General features: G+C 37.2%; 1 protein-coding gene and 1 long non-coding RNA gene across 3 annotated transcripts in view; one reads left to right on the plus strand and one right to left on the minus strand.

Annotated features, from left to right (window-relative positions):
* The first annotated feature begins 617 nt into the window (after positions 1–617).
* Positions 618–18,309, plus strand: LOC121033989 (uncharacterized). 2 transcript variants are annotated; one of them, XR_005792239.1, is made up of 3 exons: positions 618–669; positions 16,678–16,779; positions 18,227–18,309. It is a non-coding gene; the product is annotated as an uncharacterized LOC121033989 (long non-coding RNA). The 2 variants fall into 2 exon arrangements; XR_005792238.1 differs by lacking the exon at positions 618–669 and having other exon boundaries at positions 16,576–16,779.
* The window catches only part of SLC2A2 (solute carrier family 2 member 2), a 30,229-nt gene continuing 12,868 nt past the window's right edge, over positions 10,464–27,824 (minus strand). The window contains exons 4-11 of the mRNA XM_040480734.1: positions 22,200–22,324; positions 19,442–19,557; positions 18,170–18,332; positions 17,483–17,670; positions 15,127–15,231; positions 11,681–11,782; positions 10,787–10,990; positions 10,464–10,703 (exon numbers count right to left, since the gene is read on the minus strand). Coding sequence (XP_040336668.1) covers positions 10,503–10,703; positions 10,787–10,990; positions 11,681–11,782; positions 15,127–15,231; positions 17,483–17,670; positions 18,170–18,332; positions 19,442–19,557; positions 22,200–22,324 — 1,204 coding nt within the window. The 3' untranslated portion in view covers positions 10,464–10,502. The remainder of the gene's footprint in view (positions 10,704–10,786; positions 10,991–11,680; positions 11,783–15,126; positions 15,232–17,482; positions 17,671–18,169; positions 18,333–19,441; positions 19,558–22,199; positions 22,325–27,824) is intronic.

Genomic DNA, 27,824 nt, shown 5'->3' on the forward strand with positions numbered 1-27,824 from the left:
TTCACAATTCAAATTGATTTTTGCTTAAATAAACTCTTAAAATTTTTAATATGCCTCAGTTTAACCTTTAACACATTTTACACTCATTCTTTCTTTTTTATTGCTGAGTCGTATTCTATAGTTTCTCTATCCATTCCTCAGTTAAATGACATTTGAGCATTTCTAGTTTTTGCTGATTATGAAAAAAGCCACTATAAACATTTATGCAGCATGTGTGTGTGTGTGTGTGTGTGTGTGTGTGTGTAAACATAAGTTTTTATTTCTTTTGAATAAATGTCTGAGGGTAAGATTGCTGGTTCTTATGTTAAGTATATATTTAACTCTATAAGAAACTGCCAAACTATTTTCCAAAAGGGCTCTACAATTGTGCATTCCAACCAGGAGTGAACAAGAGTTCCAGTTTTTCTGAATCCCCTCCAGCAGTTGGTATTATTAAGTAGTTTTCTTGTTATTGATTTCTAGCTTAATTTTGTAATGTTTATTTTTTATTTTTCAGAGAGACAGAGAGAGAGTGTGAGCAGAGGAGGGGCAGAGAGAGAGGGGGACAGAAGATCTGAAGTGGGCTCTGCTGACAGCAGAGAGCCCGATGTGGGGCTCAAACTCATGAACCATGAGATAGCGACCTGAGCCGAAGTCAGACACTTAACTGAGCCACCCAGGCACCCCCAGGTAAAAATTTTAAAAACAGTTATTTGTGCTTCAAAAAAATCCTGTAATTTAAGCAGAATTCATGCCATCGTCACTTTAATTTTACGTAGGAGCAAATGATTGAAACTTTAGAATATTATGTAACCTACCCAGAATGACTCATCTGATAACTTAACAATCAACGCTGAACATTGGAGTGCAGTTGGTTTACTGGGGTTAGTCCAGGTACCAATTATCCCCTGGATTCCTGCTCAGGGTGTGAGCTCACCTAGCACTTTCTCTGCTGAAAAGGGACAGTTCATTTGATACAAGCAACCTCAAGTTTTCTACTCTTTGTCCCCAAATATCTCCATATCTTTATTCATTTTTTATTTTTCTCTCACCTTTCTGTCTCCTCCTTTTTAATATCACTACCTGTGATTTTTGTAACAAACTTTCCCACTCTTTGCTTATCCTCCTCTTCCTCTTCCTAAAAGCCTTTCTCTATTTTTCTTTTTCTTTAGTCTATAAACACATTCACACACTTCCCATTATAATAAAACCTGATTGTTTTTCAAATTGCAGACCCATTTCTCTTCTTTTTCTCACCATCTATTTCTAAAAGAAGGTTAACTTCCCCACATTTATTTTTATCCTGTTACAAACATAATATACGTGCACAATGAAGATGATTTGGACCACACACACACTGTCTGAAATCCTACCACCCAAGGATAACCACTAACCTCTGTTAACATCGTTCTGTCTCCTTCTCTCCCTCTCTCCTTCCTCACCCATCTCTCTCTCTTTCTACCCATTTTTACTTTCTTGATCTCTCTCATTTGTTTAAAACATATTGTGTATATATAATCTCATCTACTTTTGTGCTATATAGCTTTTTGAAGGTCGATTTAATACTTTAAATTAAAATGTTATTTAATTTTTATAAAAGAATGCATGTCTATGATTCAGAGGTCAATAATAGTACAAAGTTTATATTAAAAATATTTTAAAAACTACAAAACATAGTTTCTTGCCCCATTCTTCTCCACCCACAAATCTTGTAGATGAACACTTGAAAAGTTTTTAAATATCCCTTAGAGCTTTAATGTTCATGTTCTAATTCATGTGCTGTATTGTTCAGGGTCCCAGCAAAAAAAGAGATGATTAAAGAAGTTTAATGAAGAGATGATTTACAAAGGAGGAAGGATGGTAAAGCACCGGGACTTGTATTAGTGGAACTAATAATAGTAGGACGCCATTACCAACTCTGGGATTTAGAGGGGCAATGCCAGAGGAATGATTACCAGACAACAGTAAGAACAGTAGCTGGAGGAGAGGGCCCACCTTGCAGGATCTGTGACCATAGGTGGAGGAATGCAGACACTGCCCAGCCAAGGGTGGGCAGGTGGAAGCTGCAGGAACCAATAGTCTGCTTTCTACTGCTTCTGTCCTCCCATTTCCCCGGTACGTCCCCTTAAGCAAATCCAACTAGAAGTTAAAGATAAGGAACCCAGATGAGCAATGGTGTGAAGAGACCAGTCTCCTGAGGCACAGGTTACAAAGGGTTACAACAGATCTGCAAGAGCACAGGGAAAATTACCAGCACTTGGCTTATGCTAATATTTTTTTGCTTTATGGATTTATGTGTTGACAACTTACTATGATAATAATTGAGCTTTTTTTCCTCACACTTGCTCACCTTCTCTGTCCATATGCCTTGTGAGGTAGTACCTTGTAAATTTAACTTGGAACAAAAATTGTAACAATATCCAGTTTTACATAATTATGGAAGCAATTATTCACTGCCAAGCCAAATAGTGTACTATGATGTTTCCTTTTTATGCCATTCCCTACCCTACTCTCTTTCCAGGAATTCATAATTGCCCCATATCTTCATTTTTTAGTTTTCTATGTGTTTGTCACTTTTTTCCCTTAGTGTTCCAAATTTTTCTTCATATGGCCAAATGCATCAGAGAATCTTCCGGTTTTATTTTCCCCTGGAATGGTCTTTTCCTTACTTCACTTTGAATGAGTTGCTTTCTTGGCCCTGATGCTAGCTGTCCACCCATGACTTTTGTCCTGAGATTTATCTTTCTTTCTTCTCTTTTGCTGAATTCCACGTCTTACTTTTTCTCTTGGTTTTCTTCTTTGTTTTGTAGACTACACCATCTATGTGTTTCATGAGAGAAGGTGCAGAAAAGATAATATTTTGAGTCGTGCATTTCTGGAAATATCTTTATTTTACTTTCTCACTCAATGGGTAATATGTCTGGGGATGGAATTCTAGGTTGAAAATCATTGTCCTTCAGAATTTTACAGGCCTTGCTCCACAGCCTTTTAGCTTCCATAGTTGCTGTTCACATATCACATAATGTTATGACTCTTGTTCCTTTGTGTGTGACCTGTATTTCCCTTCCAGATGCTTTAATATGTACTCTTAATCTCTGGTGTTTGGAAATTTCATGGTGAAATTTTGGGTTTTGTTGATTGTATTTGACACAAAATGAACAATCTCATCTTGTATTTCAGCTCAGCAAATTTTCAGTATAAGGTATCTTTAATAAGTTTTTCCCTCTATTTTGTTTTTTCCTCTTTTGAACTCCTGTTGTTTGGAGTCTGGATCATCTGATTCCCTAAGTTTTATTCTGCACCCTGCTCCAATCCCAACATTTAGTTCCTGAATAACTTGTAATAATTGTTTTCAAAGTTTCATGTTTTAGCTCTTATTATGGGCCAAAATATACACTTTTGTGCCCAAAAACATGCCTACTGTGCATTAAACCAGTTCTTCTTTCCAAATACCTCTTTCATAATCAACCTTCTCAATAGATCCCAACTCTCACTATGTTGCATTGTCCCAGAGTGTTAAGATTTTAGAGGTGCCAAACAAAAAAATATTTGGAATAATTTTTAGTTATGAAGCCTACCTTAATTAAGGTGGCATAAGAAATAGTATATTTTGGCCCAAGTTAGAATATTTTGAATTCAGGCTTTGTAGGACAAGATAATGACCACTTTTGTTTAGCAGAACTTACCTAATTATTTTCAAAGTGTATTGCTCCTGAGGGAATGACCCATAAAAGTAAAGAAAGTAAAACATCTGTGAGAAATGCAGGAGACAGACTTATGGCAAGTATCCATGCCTAATCTCTATTTACTTGTGGAAGCACTGGAATTCAAACATGAGATGGCTGTCACAGGAAAAAGTATGAAAGTACTTATGGGAAGTGAAAAATGAAGTCAAATAGAAAGTAAATCTGATTTGGAAAATTAGTTTGACAATGAAAATTGAAATTTGCCCATTAGGTTATGTTAGATATTTTCCGTGAGTTGAACAAGCTCATAAGCCAAATCCAAGTTCTAATGGTTTGATGTATATAAGGCATGTGACAAAACAGAGAAATTTTGTTATATATTTGAAAATATGTAAAATTAGTGTTTCAATTCTCCTAACCCTTTCTCAGTATATCAGATTAAGCAAGTTGCCTTTAAGTGAAAGATTCAATGGTATTATTAATAGTCTTTTGTTAAAACCTTTTTGGTTTTACTGCCCACAAACTAAATGAGGAATGATTATAACAACTGGATAACAAATCCTTCCACAATATAATTTGTTTGATTTCAACAAAATTAAAGAATGTTCAACTAAGCTGTTAGCTGGTTATTAAAATTTCTTTTTGTGATCAATTTTTATGTGCTTTTTGGCTATAATTTGGAAATAGTTTATGGAATAAATGTTCTATTCCTATATTATTATTTGTGAAAACAAGATTTTAATATATCAGTAATAACAGAGTAATAACAGTATTTATGCTGATCACTCTTTAATTTTAGCTGCATGAAATATCCATCCATTAATATTTAACTGATTGAAAAATAACTCCTGCTTTTCACTGAGATGAAATCTAAATTAATGATTTTAAAAATTAGTAATTCTGGGGCGCCTGGGTGGCTCAGTCGGTTAAGCGTCCGACTTCGGCTCCGGTCACGATCTCACTGTTTGTGAGTTCGAGCCCCGCGTCGGGCTCTGTGCTGACTGCTCAGAGCCTGGAGCCTGTTTCAGATTCTGTGTCTCCCTCTCTCTCTGACCCTCCCCGTTCATGCTCTGTCTCTCTCTGTCTCAAAAATAAATAAACGTTAAAAAAAAATGAAATAAAAATTAGTAATTCTATCAAAATCTGCAACACAGGTTTTTTTTTTTTCATCATTTATGTACCACTAACAACAATAAATGTTAACACAATCCAGAAAAAAATGTTAAACGTTTGGACATTTATAAACATGGAACATTTTTTTCTTTTTAAATTTTATTTAAATTCTAGTTAGTTAACTTTCAGTGCAATATTGGTTTGAGTGATTCATCTCTTACATATAACACCTGGTGCTCAGTATAACAAGTGTCCTCCTTAATACCCATAATCCATCTAGCTCACCCCCCATCCACCGCTCTCCATCAACCCTCAGTTTGTTCTCTATCATGAAGAGTCTCTTATGGTTTGTTTTCCCCCTCTCTCTCTTTTTCCCATTCCCATGTGTTCATCTGTTTTGTTTCCTAAATTCCACATATGAGTGAAATAATATGGCATCTGCCTTTCTTTAACTGACTTGTACACTCTAGCTCCATCCATGTCCTTGCAAATGTTAAGATTCCAATTTTTTCATGGCTGAGTAATATTCCATTGTGTGTGTGTGTGTGTGTGTGTACATATATATATATATGTATATGTATATATATGTATACATATATACACCACATATTCTTTATCCATTCATCAGTTGGACACTTGGGCTTTTTCCATAGACATGGGACATTTTTGAACATAAAAATTCAAATTATAGATATTTTTGTTGCAGAAACTCACAATAGAATAATCAGAGTTATTTTAAAGCATACAAATTTATTATTTGGGATGAAATTCTTTGGAGGAAATGAGGAAATACGAGAATAGAGAAGAATGCAGTAAAATTTCCAACTGTTAATATATATGTGTATATATATATATATATATATATATATGTATGTATATTTTAGAGAGAGAGAGAGGGTGTGCCTGAATGTGCATGGAGCAGAGTGGCAGAGAGAGAATCTTAAGCAGTTTCCACACTCAGCATGGAGCCTGATGCCAGGCTTGACCCCATGTCCCTGGGATAATGACCTGAGCTGAAATCAAGAGTCAGACACTCCACTGACTGAGCCACCCAGGCACCCCATATGTATGTGTACATATATATTTTAATGGCTGTGGTAACCAATTACTATGGTATTTAAATTCCATTGGATAAATAGAGGAAAGAAATTTTTAAAAAATTGTTTTTAAGTTTCTTTATACTGAGAGAGAGACAGAGAGAGCAAGTGGGGGAGGGGCAGAGAGAGAGGGAGAAAGAGAATCCCAAGCAGGCTTTGCACTGTCAGCCCAGAGCCTGATGCGGGGCTTGAACTGGGAGATCATGACTTGAGCTGAAATCAAGAGTCTGATACTTAGCCAACAGAGCCACCCAGGTACCCTAAGCAGAACAATTTTAAATATCAATATATACTATATTAAAAAAAAATTACATCCTTTGCAGCTATTTAAACAAAACTTTTATATATCAACTTAAAAATGTAGTAACCACTATAGTTGTTTTCTATTTTCTCCTTTTTACTGTATTTGTTTTCAACTTTTATCCCTTTTATGAGAATGCAAGTAATTGAGGATATGGACCTTTTTTTCCAAGTTTTGTGTCTTTCACAAAATTTTAACAAAGTGTCTTATTCATAGTGAGAGCTCAACTGAATATTTACTGAATAAAATTATTTTTATTTTATCAAAGGGAGTTATTTATTTCTCTTCAATTATTTTTACCTGGCCTTCAGGTTAGTTTTTCCTACCAATGACAATAGAAACAATTGCCTGGCGGAAATAAAATTTGGATTTGAAAAGTAACTCACAGGGGTGCCTGGGTGGCTCAGCTGGTTGAGTGTCCGAGTGTCAGACTCTTGATTTCAGGTTGGGTCAGGGTCCCAGTGTTGTGGGATTGAGCCCTGCATCGGACTCCATGATGAGTATGGACCTACTTAAGATTCTCTCTCTTTCTCTCTCTCTCTCTCTCTCTCTCTGCCTCCACCCCAGCTTGTGTGCTCTCTAAAAAACTAAAATAAAAAAATAAATAAATGAAAAAAAGTAACTCACATATTATCTTTAAAATGAGAATAGGAACAATATTGTGAGAAGGAAACAGGATATACAGAAAAACCAATATTTATTTTCTTAAATGTAGTTATTTTTAATATAAAAGGAAGCAACACTAAGCATTCAGAAATGTATTCATTGACATAAAACTTTAGTGGATATATACCCCTAACTACAACAAGTCTCTTTTCACCATGATTCTTTCTAATGTGCACTAAATTAGAAAGCAGTAAAAACACCAGCAGATGGCTGGAGTGGTCATGGATAGAATTATAAAGAAAAATATATATTCTTTTATCCTTTACTCAACACCTCTGCTTAGGACACCCATAAACACAAGATATCGCCTAATGTTGCCTTATTTCCTGCATGTGTTTGTTTTAATAAGCTAGCCAGAAGTAGTTTATGCACACACACGGGTTTACGTGTACATACAACACTTTTGCAATTTTTGAGGTTTACCAAGAAGGTTTGGTCTTGTCCTGTGATTATAATCTTGTTGAATTACATTTAAATAGACAGCATTTTACTGTGTACTTGGTATTATCCAAGACATAATATTACAGTGACCTCTTAAAAAATAACATAACTTAGGCAAAATCAAACTTTAAAAATACAATAAAAACTCATAACCAACTTAGAAATGATGTTTGGGTTTAGGAATTAGAATAGCCTAATATCTCCCCTAATTTTTACCATTCCCCTGTCATTGTAAGATTGTTGCTTGAAGTAAGAAAATATTATCTTGAATTTATAAAATTTCTTATATTCAAAAGATACATTTGGGGGAAAACTTTAAAAAAAGAAAGGAAAAATTTGGAACTATCTTGTATACGACAAACTTTTATCTTAGCAGTATCTTTATGAATACTAATTCTAGGTAACATTTATTGAGCACCTCCTGTGTAGCAGGAACTCTACTACAACGCTCACAGCTCTCTGAGGTAGGTAATACTGCTGTGCCCATTTTACCAGAGAGGCCTCCACGTCAAGGTTCATGCATGGCGAAAGGCACAGATGGGAATATTCATACACTGGTCTTCCTGAACTGCTTATTAGACTGTGAGCTCCTGGAGGAGGAGGCGGGCAGTGTCTTAGTGTATCTCAGCCCCATCACAGTGTTGACTGCATAGAGGAGAAAGTTAGAGAAGTCCCTTTCACTGAGGTGATGGCAGTGGGCAATAGCTAGGTGAGTGGCCAGACCAAGAATTGCAATCATGCTTCTAACAGGCTAAGAGAAAAGTCACATTTGTTAGGACGTTAGGGTATGAAAACACTTCCACAAACGTCATAGACTACTATGAAAATTAAATGTTCAAACTCATAGCTAATTCCCTTGGATTCTATCTAGTTAATCAGGGCCAATTTTAGTATTTGTTATGAGGTATCCCATTGAAGACCTAGGAGTTTCTATTATGTGAAGCTAGTTCCTTTGTCTGGCTACAACGCTTTTACTGCTGATTACTTGACATTAAGGTTTCTTTTCAACACACTTGTATCTCTGCAAGGAAAAAAATAAGGAAGGGAAACATTGTAAATTACTTCAGTTTCTCTGAGGCAGAAAACTTCAGGCTCTGAATTTCTGGTGTTTATGTGTCAGTTGAAATAACCAATTAGAAGTTAAAAGTGATCTTTTGAGTTCTTCATTTAAACTTAACTTTTCTTAGTAAATGAGATCAGGAATAGCAATTTGATTAAATCACACTCATCACCTAGAAAAATGTTAAATTTCTTTATCAGTGTAACTTTGGGCTTCTCAAAGACCACCAACAAGAGGACAGACAAGAGCCACACAAGAGCCATTCCCCTGATCCTGCCCTGTTCAGAGTCCCCATATTTTTACCTAGATTCACAAGTTAGTACAAAAATCTTCTGAAATATTTAAGCTCTCTTTAACTGTATCCTGAAGTCTGAAGTAAAAATAATTTATTCCAAATTGGTCCAAAGGGAATAAAAAGCAAAGTGAAAAGAAATAATTTTATGTTGTTTGGACTGCCAAATTATGTAAAAAGTAAACAACTTAGGGAAAAAAACCAAAACCAAAAAACTAGTGTTCTGCATTTTTTTCCCTCCACTCATAAAAAGTACTTTAAAAAAGTGCCTTTCTTTTAAGCACATTAAAGCAAACGTTGAAAGGATTGACTCAGTACTCCACTTTGTGGGGAAAACAGCCTGGAGATATTTTAGCTGCCTGCTAAGCCTTTGGTATCCATCAGAACTGTATTTCCATAGTTGTAAAACTGACTGTAAGTGAAAGTCTGTTTAATCATCTGTGTATTTCCAATTTGCCTACATAGGTAAAAGCACTTAGGACAGTGCCTGGCACATAGATAGTACATAGTAAACGTTAGCAATAGCAATAGAATAGCTGAGATAGCATCCATAGATTGCCATGACAAAGAAGAAACATCAAAAGGGATGATCATCTAACCAGAAATGTAAATAGGGATTTTGATGAAGTCTGAAACTGAACATTCAGGAAGTTTCAGAAGCCCCCATTGAGGAATCCTCCAACCTCCTCTTTCACCTTGTCTTGAAACATAATTCAGAAAATCCTTTTTAACAAACAGAGCAAACCTTTATTTCAAATTTCCCTTAGGCTGCTGTAACGTATTTAGCATTTGAGGAGATACAAAAATGCCCAACTTAATCACTATTTGGATGTATTTTATAAAAACACAGCTCAGAAAATCAGGCTGTGTTCAATATTAAAAGCAAACCAAAATATAGCTCCAAGGATTGAACCAGCAAAGAATTAACATAGTTTATAATAGTTAGTAATATTAACTGATAACCCAGGCTACATGACCAATAAACTCTTTTCAAGTGTTTAATCTTACAAAAAATCAAGCCAAGGAACTAATGTTTTTCCCTGAGTTCTGAAAGATTTGGTAAGCCTACCAAAAATAAAAGTTTTTCTTTATGCACATATCTTAATATATTCACAAACCATTCCACATGAAAATACAAAATAAAACATTAAACAATATAAATTCAATACACAAGAAAAAAAGCTGAGTGGGAGAAAAGGAAAAATTATCAATTTTAATACGGACCTTATTGCCACTAGCCAAATCTTTAGTATGAGGTCCATAGGTAAGAAAATTCCAACATAATCATATGCAAATATGTAAATTAGTTGCATCTTCAGGTTTCTAGCTACACGCTTAATGAAGCATTAACGTGATATATTGAAACAGCTTTCAGTTCAGGAGAACCTTGTTATAAAAAATAGAACTTGGGGAATACCTGAGTGGCTAAGTCAGTTAAGCATCCGACTCTTGATTTTGGCTCACGTCACAATTTCACAGTTGTGAGATTGAGCCCCACGCTGGGCTCCATGCTGAGTGCGGAGCCTGCTTAAGATTCTCTCTCTTTCTTCCCCTCCCCAGCACCCCCTCTTAAAAAAAATAGAGTAGAGCTAGCAACATTAGAATGTACTTGCCCTTTGGGAGAGCAAAATGAGCTAGACTTTTGGTTTACTTAATTACAGAGTCTTACTATCAAAAATAGATGCTCTAACTTAAAAAAAATACTTTTTTTGGTAATATTTGATGACATTACTGAGAAGAACCCAGAAACGTTCTCTAAAAAAGAAAACAATCCTTCAAGATGTAGATATAACATTCTCAAAGAACTGTCATTTAAAAACACACAACCTCCTTTCTATTCCTTTTCATGTCCCAAATCAGATAATCTTTACACAGTCTCTGAGGCTCCAAGGAATTCCATTTCCACCGCGGCTTTGGGCGCTTGGGCTGAGCCACTCTTCTTTCGGAATTCTGCTGCAATTTCCTCAAAGGACTTTCCTTTGGTTTCCGGAACTTTGAAAAATGTAAACAGAGTAAAGGCCAGGACCACTCCAGCGAAGAGGAAAAACACATAAGGTCCACAGAACTTCTGCACAGAGAACAAATAAAGTTCCAATTAGCCGTCGTTCTACTCCACTGTTCAGCAAATCTGCGCAATATTGGGCTGCTTACCGCAATGTACTGGAAACACAGAGCTACGATGAAATTGCAGGTCCAGTTGCTGAATGCAGCTATTGCTAAAGCAGCAGGCCGCGGTCCTTGACTAAAGAACTCCGCCACCATGAACCAGGGGATGGGGCCTGGCCCAATTTCAAAGAAACTGACAAAGAGGAAGATGGCTACCATGCTCACGTAACTCATCCAAGCCAACTTATTCTGAGGAATAAACAAAAAGAGTGGAACTGAGATTATTGGCAGCTTCTTCCTTTAAGTAGGCTCTCATCGAGTTCAGAGGTGACATAGCTCTCTTCTAGATATGTTTATGTGCAAATAACTACAAATTATTCTAGTCTGACACAAGTTTATTCTAGTCTGAGTCGTGCTTAAATCTTTTGAACTCTGTTATAGGAAATCCTCGGGATTAGGACTCTATATGACTCTCAGTCACTCTTTTCCTGTGAAAGAGGCAAGGCAAGAATCTATTGACCTTCACTCCTATTCATATCAATGTTGCCAGATGGACTGCATTACCTTCCATGAAGTGGTGGATGAGTGTGCTAGGTTGTAGAGGTCCTGGGACTTGCCCTAGGTCGCACAGGTAGCCAAGTGGCAGAGCCAGTGTTAGAACCCGATTGGGGCTGAGACTATGCTCTGACCATTTTGCGACACTGCCTCCCTTGGTAACAAGTGCAATAATAAATTGCAAGTAATGTGATGTTGAAGTCTTTAAACCTAAAACACTAGTTCCCTTTTTCTTTACATTCCTCCTTTGCATTATATGCTGTTCCTCTGACTTTATCTCCTAAGTCAATCTCAAATGTTTTGACATGCAAAACACTTTGACCTGGAGCATAGAGGTGCTATCATATGGTAACCAAAAATCTCAGGACCAAAGTCTACACTTACCAGTAGTATAAGTCCCACGGACATGAAGATAGCACAGACAAACATCCCACTCATTCCTATTAGAAACAGAGAGCGTCGCCCTGCCTTCTCCACAAGGAATACCTAGGAAGGTTTCAAAACATACTGAATTAAATGGTTTTTATGGCCAAAGAGGTCGTTTTAATTTATACAGCTGGAAACAGGCAGTTCTGTAATCCCATTTTTACAGATGTGGAACTGAGTGGGGGTAGTGACTCTTGCCTGAGGTGGCAGAACTGTCTCAGTTAGCAGAAGTAATTAACAGATACCAGCTTCACTCAGTCACATTGCTTTCAACAGGCGATTCTGGAAAAAGAGCCATGGCCTTACCATCACTCTACAATTATCACTTGAGTACAGTGTTAAGAGGCTGTACCTCTCGGATCTCTTCCAGTAGATTTCTTATACATTTAAAATGACACTACATAAAAAATGACATTAACTTATCTTTTGATAATTATCCTGTTACAAGTACAAGGTTTTGTGCACTGCAGACACCTGAAATCATGTAACTGTTGGGTTGCCAACCATTCTTATCCAACTTTCTCACTGCTTAATAAAGTCAAATTATGGCCATTCATGTGGCAACTCACAGAATTTGATCACTTTACCAATTAGTCAGATCTGCATTTTTCTGGTGTCCCTAAATGTATTTGGTGCTGGAAGTGAACTATCTATTTGAAAAGATAAGACTTCGAAGCAAAAGCTTAAAGTGCTTTCTTATCCTAATTCAGGAGATGTGTCATTGATACCTTTGGGTCTGTGGACCTTTGCAATTAATGGTTAAGATTTACAATTAGCCAAGACCAATATTTGTTAAATAGACTCTTCTTCTTGGAATACTGCCAAGGTTGGTGAATCACACACAAAAAACTATGTCATAATTTCTCACTTCGATGACTAAATTGGCTCGGCTCATAAATCTATCGGGAAATCTATAGCAATCCAATACCCTTGAGCTCTGGCTCTGAAAATACCTGAGAAACATTTGTTTTCACCTATAGCAAAAACCCCTTTAATTTCAGAGGCATTGCATCTTCAGGTTTCAAATCACTTCAGGGTAATGAGCAAAGAGCCCACATTTACTATTGAAAAGGTAATAGGAGAAACAAATCTTTTCCAAGTTCATAACATTTCTCTATGTAATTTGATTCTGTCAGTATAACTTTCCAAGTTGACTTGATGACACCATGTCAAAGCTATCAAGAAAATAGAAGCATTTCTTCAATAATGAGGGCTTTTACTATGTTTCTGCTGTTTCTGAACAATTATTACTAATAGGATAATAAATTCTAAAACCACATGCCTTGGAAACTGAGTTGGACTCATTTCTTGAGGCTAGGTGAGCAGTTGGGGAGGAGTGTGGCCCAGGGTGAGACTTGGTCAGGGGTTAGAGATGTTTGCCTAACCAGAATCCTTGTCTTTGCCCAAGACAATGTGTGTCACACAGGTTCTGGATGCCTCCTTGGAGTTTAGTAGCCACTGCTTCTCCTCTAGATCCATCTGTCTCCCCATTCCCTCCACAATTCTTCCTGTTTTGTTTTCTCTCAACATTATAGGCCCTCTTCTCCTGGCCCATTAGTGTGGAAGAAAATATGGAATGTGGAAGCATAATTCAGCATGGGGTTAGGAAAATCTTTCTTTTCCCAAATACTCATTCAAGAGAAAAAAATTGTTTGATTATGTCCCTTCCAAGTCACTGAAACATTAATATCCTATCAGTGCATATTCCTACATGCATATCTGTATTTGAAAGGATACACATTGGTTAATTTGGGGGAGAGGAATTGGGTGACTTAGGGACTATCCTTTTTGTACTTTTTCTGCCTTAAAACAACTTTCCAAAAATACATGTAATTAAAAAATTTAGCCCTGGAGGGTTAATTAGGTAGCTGATTAGAGCTTATTTTTAAAATTATGTCACTCATCTGTTCAAAATCTTTCACAGAATAACAGGATAAACTCTCAGAGGGTATATTCAGAATAGTCAGGATACTTTTCAAGGCAACAAGCAACTCCTCCTATTCCAACTGGATTGGTGGGGAGGGGAGACAAAAATGAAATTCTGCAGTAGTTTCCTTATTAGGCATTTAGAGTTTTGGTTACTCAATTTTGACAACCTGATGCTTTACATAGCAAATCCTGTTACATATAAAATGTTTTAAGCATAATCTCTATATTAAAAAAATATTTTGAAGTGGGGCTTGTAACAAACGTAGCTCAGGAGACAAAAGAATGTGAGTAGTCCCTTGGATCACATCCCAGTAGCAGACCTTCATCGATTTCAAGTGGCCTTTTGGCTTGAACAGGCATTATCATGAAAGGCATGTCTACAGAACTGCTGGTATTCCCTTGTTATCTGTTCTCTTTCCTCTTTCCAAGGTCCAGCACTGTTTAATGTAGTCTGGACAAATCTGTTTTTTGATCTAGGTAACCGGGCTGTAATTTATTGACCATTCTAAGGTAACAGTTAAAAGTCCATGCGCAGAGAAAGAAAACAACTGACTAAAGTATATTGAGTACAGACAGCATTGTGACCAACATTGAAAAGCATGAACTTTTTGAATATCCTGCATTTGAAGATAAAAATCAGCTCAGTTGTCCTCATCTTAGAATGAATTACATGAGTTGGGAAGTTTGGGGAGTTTTTTGTTGTTTGTTTACGTTAATTCTTCAATTGTTTATGTGAAATATCATTGTCAAGATATTGAATCAGTCCTTATATAAGGTACTTGGTCTTAAGTGGGCTATATCACTTTTTCCCCTTGTCAGAAAAAAATAATAACATTTCAAAAATAGTAACATTTCAAATTATACCACTTCCACTTCGTCTCTCATAATATCACAGACTTTTATGCATCACCTCATCACCGGAAGTTATGGCCTTGTGAGCTCTCTGGAAACTGCCCAATAGGCAAATATCGTAGGAATTTGCTGAGGCTGTTTAATTCTGTTACAGACAGATATATCTATTGCAGAAGACCTTTTTTTTTTTTTTTTTTTTAAGTATTTTCCCCAGGGCATCAGGATAAAAAAAAGAATTTCAACCACGGAAAGAGAGGAGCCAGGTAAAAGACCCGATATTGATAGAAATGACAGACTGTCACCAATCCCAATAGATTTAAGTACAGAGCAAAGGAGGACTCCAGGTGTTTTTACAAGGAGGAAGTCCTCTGTGTCCCAAGTGAGTTATTAATTCACAAATGAGTGACTAACTGGCATCCCTACTCTGGGGATAACCAGTGATCCACCTGCTCGGTTATACTTGGTGGTTCATTATTTGCAGAAAGGACTCTTCTTGTGACTCACTTGGTTCTCTGCATCTATAGAACAATAAGTGATTGGTCACTTTTGGATTACAAGGTTCTCCCCTCTCCCATTTCTGTACTGAGAAACAAGCAGCATACTTATCTAGGGTATGAACTCACAGAGATAGCAGTGAAAACCATGTTGACGGCACCAACTCCAATGGTTGCATAAACAGGTTGGCTGATTCCAGCAGTCTGAAAAATGCTGGTTGAGTAGTAAAATATCTGTAAAGTAATAACAGTTTAGCCTTAATCAAGAATCCTGGCACTAATGGCTTGAAAGCAAGAAATATTTTAAGTTGTTTAGTTTTAGTTGTTTCTATGGAACCATGTTCCCTACAATGCCCTAAAGATTTTGTCTGTCCTCTCCTTCCAGGAGATGAGAAACCACTATCAATCTTTAGTATTTAAAACTCCTGATTGCTTAAAGTTCTCTTTAAATTTAGCTGAAAACTCTGAATCTGCATTTCTTTTTATATGTACTTAAAATTTTAAACTTTATGTTAAGGTATAAAATACATACAAAAAATGTACACATAGCATAAGTATACAGATCAATTAATTTTCACAAACTGAACACACCTGTGTAAGCAGCACACAGATAAAGATATAAATCATGTCTAGTCCTCCAGAAGCTCCCAGAATGTCCCCCTATTCTCCCAAGGAAATGCTTCAACTTCTAACAGCATGATAAATTCCACCTAGTCTTGTACTTGCCATAACTGGAATCATACTGTGTGAATTACTTGTTATCTGGCTTCAACATTACCTTTGTGAGGATCATCCATATGGTTATGTGTGCTTGTACAGTGTTGATTATCATTGCTTAGTACTTTGTTGTATTAATATACCACTATTTATTACCCAATCTACTACTGATGGGTATTTAGGTAGTTGTCATTGGCGATTGTGAAGGGTGCTGTTGTGAACGTTCTAGTATAATCCTTTTGGTGAAACACGTACATATTTATGCCTGGGGATAGAATTGCTGGACCATAGTGTATGCATGTGCTCACCTTTACAGATACTGGCAAACAATTTTCCAACTGACACTCTCACCCATGTGTGTAAGAATTCTGGTTGCTACCACGTTTAATCCAACATTTTTCACTAATCCTCAGTGGACATGGAGAAATCTTCACAATCTCTCTAATAGCCTTTCTTACTAATTATGTTTTTATGTTTATAGCGGTCTTGTTTAGGCCATTCTGTCATTCTGTCATCCTCTCTCACTGCTTCACCGGTTAACCTGTCCTGCTGGCTGGCACCTCTTCCTGCCGGTGGGGCTGATAGAGGAGAACTGTACCCACTGTGTTCAGTGAGGAGCGGCTTACAGCACACTAGACACTATCCCACATTTGTAGGCTGCCCAACAGCTTCGGCTCACATTTCCTGGATGCTTCTAAGTCAGGCATGGGGATAGTAACTAAAGCAGGAAGGTTTGGAGAGATGAAGTATTGCACCTCTGGATATATACAGGCAGAACTGAGAGAAAGCCTACAAAATTGGTCTCCAAACCCCAAAGGTTTATACAGTATTAGATTAAAATGAACATCACTGACTCCTTAAAGGAGAACAGAGATGACAGAAGAGCAGTATTCAGCTTGTTGAGTGAGGTTCAGGCCTCCTTTTCTTCAACTGATGAGAATTACTATCTTTCCTTCTTCCAAGGCTCTGCCCATCCATCAGTCACCCTCAAAGTGTCCGCTGTGGATCTGTGATTGGCTCATTAAAGAGGAAACCCAAACAGCATTTTTAAAAGCAATAAAAGGGGTAAGTGATTTTCTGTATCTCGTTTTTTTAACAAATGCTTAATTATTTTCTTCTAGTAGTTAATTGCCAGTAGAATAATTTTAGTTTGCATAATGCAATGATTTCAGTTCAAAACCTAAAAGCTAGCTAGTTTAATATTCAGTATGTTTTTCAATCATGTCTTATCTACTACCCTCACTCACCCATATCATATCAGTTCACTCTATTGTTTATTTTGTATGCTGTCTCCATAAATAGAGTGAAAGTTTCTTGGATGGCAGGAAATTTCTTTGCACCTGGCTACCTGGTATACTTCATTTAAATAGATAAAGGGAACCACAGGCTCCTTTTTCCTAAGCCATCAGAAATCCTAAATTTGGTTCTCAAGTCTAGAAGCCCCTTGTAATTCAGGTGGGTTTTTTTTTTTTCACAATTATTCTCCTTTTCCTTCTTTTGTATTAAATGTGAATTTTGCCTTTAACCTTCCATCTTAGTGGACACACAGAACCAGTGATTGTCGTTGACGTTTAAAAAAATTCTATGCCAATTTTAGAAAGTAGATGAAGCGAAACAAAGAAAATTAATGCTCACTCATTACATGTTTATTGTAGTGAAATGTGATGTCAACATTTTAAAATGTCTTTTAGCTATTTAAATTTACATCCTTTTCTTTCCCTATTTCATTCAATTTGCTTTTAGAGTTAGGGGGTATTCTTAAACTTACCGCATTGATTCCAGAAAATTGCTGGGCCATATGCAGCATCAATGCCACTATAATAGACTGTCGGTAGCTGGAATTGGTGAAGAGCTGAATTATGGAGACTTTTTGTTCACTTGATGCTTCTTCCTTTTCTTTTCTCATCTCAGTGATGTCTTTGGTGACATCATCACTTCCTCTGAGTCTTTTCAAGCCTGTCCCCCAAAATGATCAGGTTGACACAACTCAGGTCAAAACAAAAGTAAATTTACTTTTATTATGTTTTTGAAAGAGTTACAGATCTGCATAGCTCTTTCTATTGCTTTACAGCATGGGTGTTGGACATTCTTTTTGTTAAATTAAATCCTGTTTTAAAATTTTTAAAAGCACATTTGGTTTTATCTAATGACAAAGAAAACTATGATCTTTATTATCATAGAAGCGTAATGCAAGTAAAGGTCTTTTAGAAACCTCTGGTTAAGTCCAATACCCTGCATGTGGGTTTCCCATTTGGGCTCGAGTGTTTATGGGTTTGAAATGGCATGCATGAGTCATATTGAGGTGATCTTTCACAATGTTCTTACATGTAATCACTGACTTCATTTGGAAAGCTCTGGTACCAATTTGATCAGTAAACATTCATGCTCACTGCTTTTCATTATCTGCTAGTTCCAAAACAATAGGAAGGGGGAAAAAACCCACCCACAGACTTACTTTTCTTTGCTTTGACTTCCTCATCCAACTTGATGTAAAGGTATCTGGGGCTTTCAGGACAGAAGAGGAGCAGCAGAGACTGGAGGATGGCTGGCAGAGCAGACAAACCAAGCAGGATATGCCACTGCTCATGACTGCCCAAGATGAAGTTCAGGCCAACAATCTGAAGAGGCAGGGAGGAAACATAGCAGGTGCACAACATGTTGGGTCTGCTTTCTGCAACTATTTGTTGAAAAAGCACATTGACTGTTTAATAGTATTCCCTGGTGGGGAACCTGGGTGGCTCAGTTCGTCAAGCGTCTGACTTGGGCTCAGGTCACGATCTCATGGTTTGTGGGTTCGAGGCCGTGTCGGGCTCTGTGCTGACAGCTCAGAGCCTGGAGCCTGCTTCGGATTCTGTGTTTCCCTCTCTCTCTGCCCCTTCCCCACTTGTGCTCCCTCTCTATCTCTCTCTAAAACAGATAAATAAACCTACAAAAATAGTATTCCCTGACAACTTGGATTCAAGTATGCTCAAACAGAAACTATTAATATTGTGTCCTACCTTAACTGAATTAGAGACTATTTGTTTTACAAAGAGTTCACTTAGGTTTGTTTTCATTAACTCATATGGGCCATTTAGGATGGGAAACAACCAAACTTTTAAGAACACATTTGACATCTAAAGCAACACCAAAAATCATGTGTAAACTTTGGACATTAAAAAATTTCTTCTTAGATTACTCAGAACTTAAATAAAATGGTATTCCATAGATAGAACAATTATTATAATGGCAGCCCATTTTGTCATTCTTATTGCAGTGGTTTACCCCCTGGATAGTCGTAGGCTAGGGGCTCTGAAGACTCTGAGGTCCATGGGATAGAAGGGAAGGATAGAGCTGGCTGAACGAAAAACTGCTATGATAATCATATACATATTAATTTTCCAGGTAAAATGCTCAAAACAAAGGTAACCCAAGCAGTAAAAAAATGTGAAGTTTCCTATTCTTTGAAATATAAACAGAATAATTGAATTCTACAATAGCTCCAGAAGTTCAAGATCTGGCATGCTGGGTCATCTCTAGTGCCAATCCTACCAGAGATCCAAGGGGAGAATTGAGGAGTGGTGTACTAATCATTTAGCTTTGACATAAAAAGCTTAAGTCTCTACAGCATCTCTACTCCCGCTGGTGGAACTGGTTTTTTCCTTTGTGTTGGTCTACAGTGAGAGTGGACTGTCAGGGAGGGAGAAGTTGGATAGAGGATGGGTGAAGTAGGGGATCCAGTTTTTACCTGACTAATGAGAATGCCTGTGACAATGGCCAGCTGGTGAAGTGTGCCAAGGGCGCCCCTGAGTGTGGTCGGAGCAATTTCACCAATGTACATTGGAACCAAGCCTGAAATTAGCCCTGCATAAAACATGAACATAAATGTGAATGCAAGTGCAGCTGGGACTATCTCAATAACAGTAATTTGGTTTAAGTATGGTCAGTATCCTGACTAAAAGTCCCTTTCAGAGTCTGTTGGAAGGAAGAGCCCTCGTCCCCAGTCTTAGACACAGTTGATGCAAAAAATATTTGTTGAGAAGACTCCAGATGAAGTTGTAGTTGAATATAGGAATGGAAAGAACTGATGAGTCGTGGATTTGGCAATCACTCATAGCACTGCCTTATTTAGTTAAAACCATGTTAAAATGGACTGTACATCATAAGGCCTTAAGTTGTCTTCAGAAAAGAGACGAACAAATGCTTTAATAATATTCTTAATCCAAACTCCTGGTGTGAAAGGAAATGAGCACATATGTAGGCCAACCTTTTCACTTCAAAAAGAGTTTACCTGGGATCACAGTGCAACAGAGCATTATCATGAGAACTACAAGCCCTGAGTGTCCACAACGTGCAAGTGCCTCAAGATCACTGTTAAAGTGATGAGCAGGGGTGTGGAGAGGTGGGAGAGGTTAAGGGGTTCAGGGGCTCTTCCTCCATTTTTCCAACCAGAGCAACCCATCTTCTTTATTCTCTCCCAAAACGGGCTTCAGAAAAGATTTTGGTGCTAAAAGGAATACAAAAAATTTGAAAAGCACTAGGCAATTCTGGCTTCTCTAACTTTCTTAAATGCAGATGTCATTGGCCATGTTGCAGTAGCTGCCAGAGTATCCAGCCATTTGCTGAGCGCACAGGAAGGTCAGACACTATCAATAAGCAAGGCTGAATGAGATGTTTGGCATTTTCTTAAGAATTTAAAAATAATATTTGTTAGAGTCTTCCTCTTAGAGAGATTGTCTATAAAATGGAAATGTATGGTTTTTTTGTAAAAGATGCATTTGGAAACTTTTGATATTTCTTTTAGTGCTTTAAATCGTTCTAAGGTCTCACATGAACAGTTGCATGATTGAAATGGCATCTAAATTTTGGATGACATTTACATGTGACTCTATTGTGTGGTCTGTTGATCTTAAATAAGAAGAAAACCTTTTTTTTTTTTTTTTTTTTTTTGGCTCTATTCCAGGCTGTACTCTCTGTGTAATACTTACCTTTATATCTCAAGAACATAATAATGTAGATAAGCTCACAGGCCTGAAGTGACACAAATTTAAAGTCCAAATGTATTTCCTATTATTTTTAGCAATTTTAATGCTCAGAACAGGACCAGGAATAATTTTAAAAGCTAGTTGGGGAGTACAAGTTACTTGGCTGTGCTAGTGTCCACAATGTTGACAGCATTTCTTTTCAATTTTGCCGAAATATTTGTGATTTTTTTCCTACTGTATGTTAAAAATTGGAGAGAGAAGAAAGAAGAATCATGATTTGGGCCTCCTCAATAGTGTTATTATTTGCATTTTACAGAAGGTTCAGTTAATACATCTAAGGCCAGGCTGAGATAGTGCCAGAATTGATACATGCTGAATCTAAATCTTGCCACATGTGGGTTGACTCTTCACCTTGATAAAGCTATCTTAACTTTTAGCTATTTATATTAACATTGAAAATAACAAAAAAATACTTTTAATTAAGTTATTAACTTATGGATATTTTAGACTTTTGTTTTACCTGATCATTGAAGACACATGAAACTATATAGTCTTTTCTCTTTGGAAGTAAATGTAAACATTTTATACATCATTTTGTGCTCTTGCACGTCCCCTCCTCCCGTGCCCCCAGCCCCAGTGAATATTAGTGCTTTGAAAGGCAGCTATGATTTGGGACAATGTAAAACCTTGGCTCCAAACCACCAGAATCAGGGCTTCACTTGCACTGAGAAGCTAAAGATTTGGCTATTGTAGAGATTAAGTGATCCTCCCTTTGTTCACACCCCTGCTGGTTAAATTTGCTTCTGAAAGTTTGAAACCTCTAAAAGTTTGAAAAGCTGTTTCCCAGAACTAGTCATTCCAGATATTCAGATGTGAGGCTCACAGGGGGAGCATCCTTCATCCATTGTGAACTCTTCAATCATCTGCTGCTGCGTGACTCCCTCTCCTTATGGTCACCGTCACTGTAATGCTTCACCCAACCATGTCTGGAATCCAATGGCTAGGGAATGTGGTCTGAGAGATGGGCCCGAGTGTCAAGGTCTTTCCAGAAAGGAGAGACAGAGACATAAGTGGCCAAATAGGCCCGAAGAGCTGAGTTGGGGGTTGCGGGTGTAGAAGCATGCTACTGTCTCCGCACAACAGAAGCGATAACGACAGCTAGCTTTTCTTGGCAGCTTGCTGTAGTCAGATCCTATGCTGAACATTTACATGTATTCTCACAAGTGCCTTACATGGTAGATATTATCTCCTTCGTTTAACAGATAATGAAACTAAGAGTTAAATAATTTATCTGAGATGATACCACTAGAAACTGCCATGAGCAAGAAGATAGCTTCACAACTCCCACTTACTGGTCCCAAACCTGCTTGACTCTGGACTTCAATTTCATGCTATTGCCTTTCCCTTTTGTGACGCCACCTTAGGCTCAAAAACTTCCCTGCATGTTACCACATCTGCCGTTAGAATTTTTCAGACAGATGTGTGTGTGTGTGTGTGTGCACATGCACATGTATGACTTACCACAATAGAGTCCTGATATGCTTCTTCCTGAAATTATAAGAATGTGAGATGGTCCCAGTTTGGAAAACCCCATCAAGAGAGCTCCAGCTAATGAGAGAACATTTGCTACCAACATGGCTTTGATTCTGAAATTTTAAAAAGCAAGGATTATAAGTTCAGCATCAAAACTTGATAAAATTATTTGCCCTCAGAGTATGCTAAGGTATTTACCTAAGAGCAGTTATTTTAATTTTGCTGAAACAGCTAGTTGGGGATCTTAAACCATGACTGCTAGTTTGATTTATCTGTTGTCTAAAGCATTAACGATTAATGTTTATAATGAGAAAATCTGAGTTTCATGCACATGATCTCCACATTTTATTTTATTTTATTTTTTTAAATTTTTTTTTTCAACGTTTATTTATTTTTGGGACAGAGCGAGACAGAGCATGAACGGGGGAGGGGCAGAGAGAGAGGGAGACACAGAATCGGAAACAGGCTCCAGGCTCTGAGCCATCAGCCCAGAGCCCGACGCGGGGCTCGAACTCACGGACCGCGAGATCGTGACCTGGCTGAAGTCGGACGCTTAACCGACTGCGCCACCCAGGCGCCCCATGATCTCCACATTTTAATAGAGATGATTCAATTGTGGTGATGACTGATTTGCTTTAAGATAATACTTCTGAAACTTTTTCAAACAATTAATGAATTAAGTTTTCTTCAAGAGGGCACCTGGCTGGCTCAGTTGGTAGAACATGTGACTCTTGATCTCAGGGTGAGGAGTTCAAGCCCTACATTGGGGGTGGAGCTTACTTAAAAAAAAAAAAGAGTATAGATACAATTAAAAATAAAAATAAATAATTAAGTTTTCTTCAAGTTGATTGCTGTAAGGAATAATTGCCTGTTGATAGCTATATTCAACACTGTAGTTGTAACTTATGACTTTCTTTCTTTCTTTCTCTTTCTTTCTCTTTCTTTCTTTCTTTCTTTCTTTCTTTCTTCTTTCTTTTCTCTTTCTCCCTTCCTTCCTTCCTTCCTTCCTTCCTTCCTTCCTTTCTTAATGGTGCACATTTTTAGTTGATGTAGGTCATGTAAGGAACTTTCAAAGTTAAATTTCCTTTAACATGAATTACTTGGAAATAAATTAAAATATACTTTGACTTTAAGCCTTATCAAAGAGAATTATAATTATTCTTATTTTGACATAGTATGTCATATTTCCAGAATCAATGAATTAGTGTCAACCAATGTAAAACATGTAATCAAGTTGACAATAGTAACAAAAATATCATTTTCAAAATTAATCATATGAAAATTAACATTTGCAGACATCTGATACTTTTACTCCCATTAAATGGAAAATTGGGGCACGAAAACCTTCTTTAAAGTTCAGTAGATGATGATAAGGACAATAAAAGAATCTAAATGGGTAGGTGTGGAAATATTTGTGCCACAAACAAATGTCAACACCTTGTTATATTCTATGTCAATGTTTCAAATTTGAATAGGTGAGCTTTTTCTAAGCAAGTATCTTTAATGCCAAGGAGATTTTTTTTTTTCTGGAGAGTAAAACTATGTAGTCTTATTCTTCAGTGATTGCCCACAACTATAGGCTTAATAATATCCTCCAAGAGTCCACATCCTGATCTTCAGAACCTGGCAATACGTTATCTTATATAATAAAAGGGATTTTGCAGGCATGATTAAATCGAGGACACTGAGATAAAGAGATTACCTTGGATTATTCTGGTGGACCCAGTGATGGAATCACTAGTATTCTTATAAGAGGACAGCAGAGGAGAAGATAATGTGATGACAGAAGTAAGATTGGAGTAATGTGCTTTGAAGATTGAGTGAGGGGCCACAAACCAAGCAATATAGGTGATCACTGGAAGCTGGAAAAGGGCATGGAAATGAGTTTTTCCCTCAGAACATCTAGAAGGAACCAGCCCTAAAGGCATCAAAATTGGCAAAGATGAAGTCAAGCTTTCACTTTTGGCAGATGACATGATATTATACATGGAAAATCTGATAGACTCCACCAAAAGTCTGCTAGAACTGATACATAAATTCAGCAAAGTTGCAGCATACAAAATCAATGTACAGAAATCAGTTGCATTCTTATACACCAATAATGAAGCAACAGAAAGACAAATAAAGAAACTGATCCCATTCACAATTGCACCAAGAAGCATAAAATACCTACGAATAAATCTAACCAAAGATGTACAAGATCTGTATGCTGAAAACTATAGAAAGCTTATGAAGGAAATTGAAGAAGATATAAAGAAATGGAAAAACATTCCGTGCTCATGGATTGGAAGAATAAATATTGTTAAAATGTCAATACTACCCAAAGCTATCTACACATTCAATGCAATCCCAATCAAAATTGCACCAGCATTGTTCTCGAAGCTAGAACAAGCAATCCTAAAATTTGTATGGAACCACAAAAGGCCCCAAATAGCCAAAGTAATTTTGAAGAAGACCAAAGCAGTAGGCATCACAATCCCAGACTTTAGCCTCTACTACAAAGCTGTAATCATCAAGACAGCATGGTATTGGCACAAAAACAGACACATAGACCAATGGAATAGAATAGAAACCCCCAAACTAGACCCACAAATGTATGGCCAACTAATCTTTGACAAAGCAGGAAAGAGTATCCAATGGAAAAAAAAGTCTCTTTAGCAAATGGTGCTGGGAGAACTGGACAACAACATGCAGAAGAATGAAACTAGACCACTTTCTTATACCATTCACAAAAATAAACTCAAAATGGATAAAGGACCTGAATGTGAGACAGGAAACCATCAAAACACTAGAGGAGAAAGCAGGAAAAGACCTCTCTGACCTTAGCCACAGCAATTTCTTACTTGACACATCCCCAAAGGCAAGCAAATTAAAAGCAAAAATGAACTATTGGGACCTCATCAAGATAAAAAGCTTCTGCACAGCAAAGGAAACAATCAACAAAACTAAAAGGCAACCAATGGAATGGGAAAAGATATTTGCAAATGACATATCGGACAAAGGGCTAGTATCCAAAATCTATAAAGAGCTCACCAAACTCCACACCCGAAAAACAAATAATCCAGTGAAGAAATGGGCAGAAAACATGAATAGACACTTCTCTAAAAAAGACATCCGGATGGCCAACAGGCACATGAAAAGATGCTCAACATCGCTCCTCATCAGGGAAATACAAATCAAAACCACACTGAGATATCATCTCATGCCAGTCAGAGTGGCCAAAATGAACAAATCAGGAGACTATATATGCTGGAGAGGATGTGGAGAAATGAGAACCCTCTTGCACTGTTGGTGGGAATGCAAACTGGTGCAGCCACTCTGGAAAACAGTGTGGAGGTTCCTCAAAAAATTAAAAATAGACCTACCCTATGACCCAGCAGTAGCACTGCTAGGAATTTACCCAAGGGATACAGGAGTACTGATGCATAGGGGCACTTGTACCCCAATGTTCATAGCAGCACTCTCAACAATAGCCAAATTGTGGAAAAAGCCTAAATGTCCATCAACTGATGAATGGATAAAGAAATTGTGGTTTATATACACAATGGAGTACTACGTGGCAATGAGAAAGAATGAAATATGGCCTTTTGTAGCAACATGGATGGAACTGGAGAGTGTGATGCTAAGTGAAATAAGCCATACAGAGAAAGACAGATACCATATGTTTTCACTCTTATGTGGATCCTGAGAAACTTAACAGAAACCCATGGGGGAGGGGAAGGAGAAAAAAAAAAAGAGGTTTGAATGAGGGAGAGAGCCAAAGTATAATACCCAATCAACACCCCCCCCCCCCCTGGGGGTTGATGGGGGGTGGGAGGGAGGGGAGGGTAGGTGATGGGCATTGAAGAGGGCACCTTTTGGGATGAGCACTGTGTGTTGTATGGAAACTAATTTGACAATAAATTTCATATATTAAAAAAAAACTTAATAAAAAATAAAAAGTAAATTAAAAAAAAATAGAAGGAACCAGCACTGCTGACACCTTGGCTTCAGCTAAATGAAACTGAATTTGACACATTTGGAGGCTTCTAACCTCCAAAACTGTAAGAAAATTAATTTGTGTTGTTTTCAGCCACTGTTTAGGGTAACTTATTAGAGCAGTAATAGAAAAACAATATATGTGAATTGTCAACTACTCAAAGGGAAGGAAAACAGTGATTTAGAGCTGACCAACTTCAGAGCTGCAGAGCAGAACAAGACAGGGATATTTCTCTGTGAAGTGCCTTTTCTTTACACAAGGACAGAAGACAAACAGATTCAATAATTGACCTTAAGGAAATTGTTATTAGCTGGCTAGTCGTATATTCTATTAGGGAGAATATTCTATTAGGCAGAAAAATTCTTAAAAGAGATAGCCTGAAAGTACTTTTGGTGCCAGATTGCTCTTAAGTCCCTCTTCCTTAACCACCAAGGGATGCTAGAGCACTTTGTACAACTTAGAGGATTTTAACTTCTGCTCAGACAGGAGAAATGGCCAAGAATGAATAATCTAAAAATACATGACATTGTTGAATCAGGGAGAAAGAAATATATTTCTAAGTATATTTCTTTAAATTTTGCTCTAAATATTCCTGTTAGCGTAGTCGTTATCACTGTCATCCTGTCATCATTGATATCTTCATCATCATCATCATCATCACCATCGGCATCACAGTAAGGCTACATTCAGGGCTTGCTTACTATGTGTTGGGCATTGCGATAAACCTCTGTCTATGTTCTCATGTAATCCTCGTAATGATGCTACGAGTGAGGTATTATTTTTTTCTTACATTGTAGATGGAGGAGGAAACATCTTAGAGGACCTAAGTAACTCGTTCATTTTCACACAACTATTAAGTGACAGAGCTGGGAGTTGATCTGTGTGAAATGAGAGGTTAATGTTTGGTTTTAGTGAGTTCCATTGTTTATATAAAAGAAAGAGTGTATTCAAATGCAAGGTATGTACACCTTATGTACAACTACTTATGGTAGCATGGATTGATTGCACAGATCATGGTCTCCTCCACCATATCCTTGTAATTAAATTTTCAGAACACAGCCTCTGGAAAAATTGACCCTGAGAAGCCAAATCTATAAAACAGTGGCCACAGACATTTATTACCTATTTCACAATTACAAGGAAAGAGTTTTTAAAACAGTAATAGAAATATACATTTTTATTTATTTATTTTTAACTGATGGAGCAACGACCTGGTCAATAAGGAAAATCATGGCATTTATCAGTGACTCTTCTAGAAAAATAGTTTTATAGGAGAGACTGAACCCTTTTGTCTTAATTTTGATGTTAAAATTATTAATTTGTGGCTGTTTTCATGGAGAATCATTTTTCTACTGAGAGCTGGAAGAAGCATCACTTTTAGTTTGCCATAAGTCATTTGATAAATAATCATTTGACATGGTTTTGGGGTATGATCATTGTTGATGCTAAATTCTAAGACTTGAGAGGGCATGCATCTGTTTCCTTCAGTAGGACCTGCAATAAATGTTTTAGAGTATGTCACTGGACCTGTCAGAATCTCATCTCTAAATGAGATGACAATAAGGACTTAAATACTTAAATTCTCTTTCTTTTCTTTCTTTCTTTCTTTCTTTCTTTCTGTAAGCTTCATGCCC

This window comes from Herpailurus yagouaroundi, unplaced genomic scaffold (assembly GCF_014898765.1).
Source record: "Herpailurus yagouaroundi ecotype Mexico unplaced genomic scaffold, PumYag 159, whole genome shotgun sequence".
Lineage (NCBI taxonomy): Eukaryota > Metazoa > Chordata > Mammalia > Carnivora > Felidae > Herpailurus > Herpailurus yagouaroundi.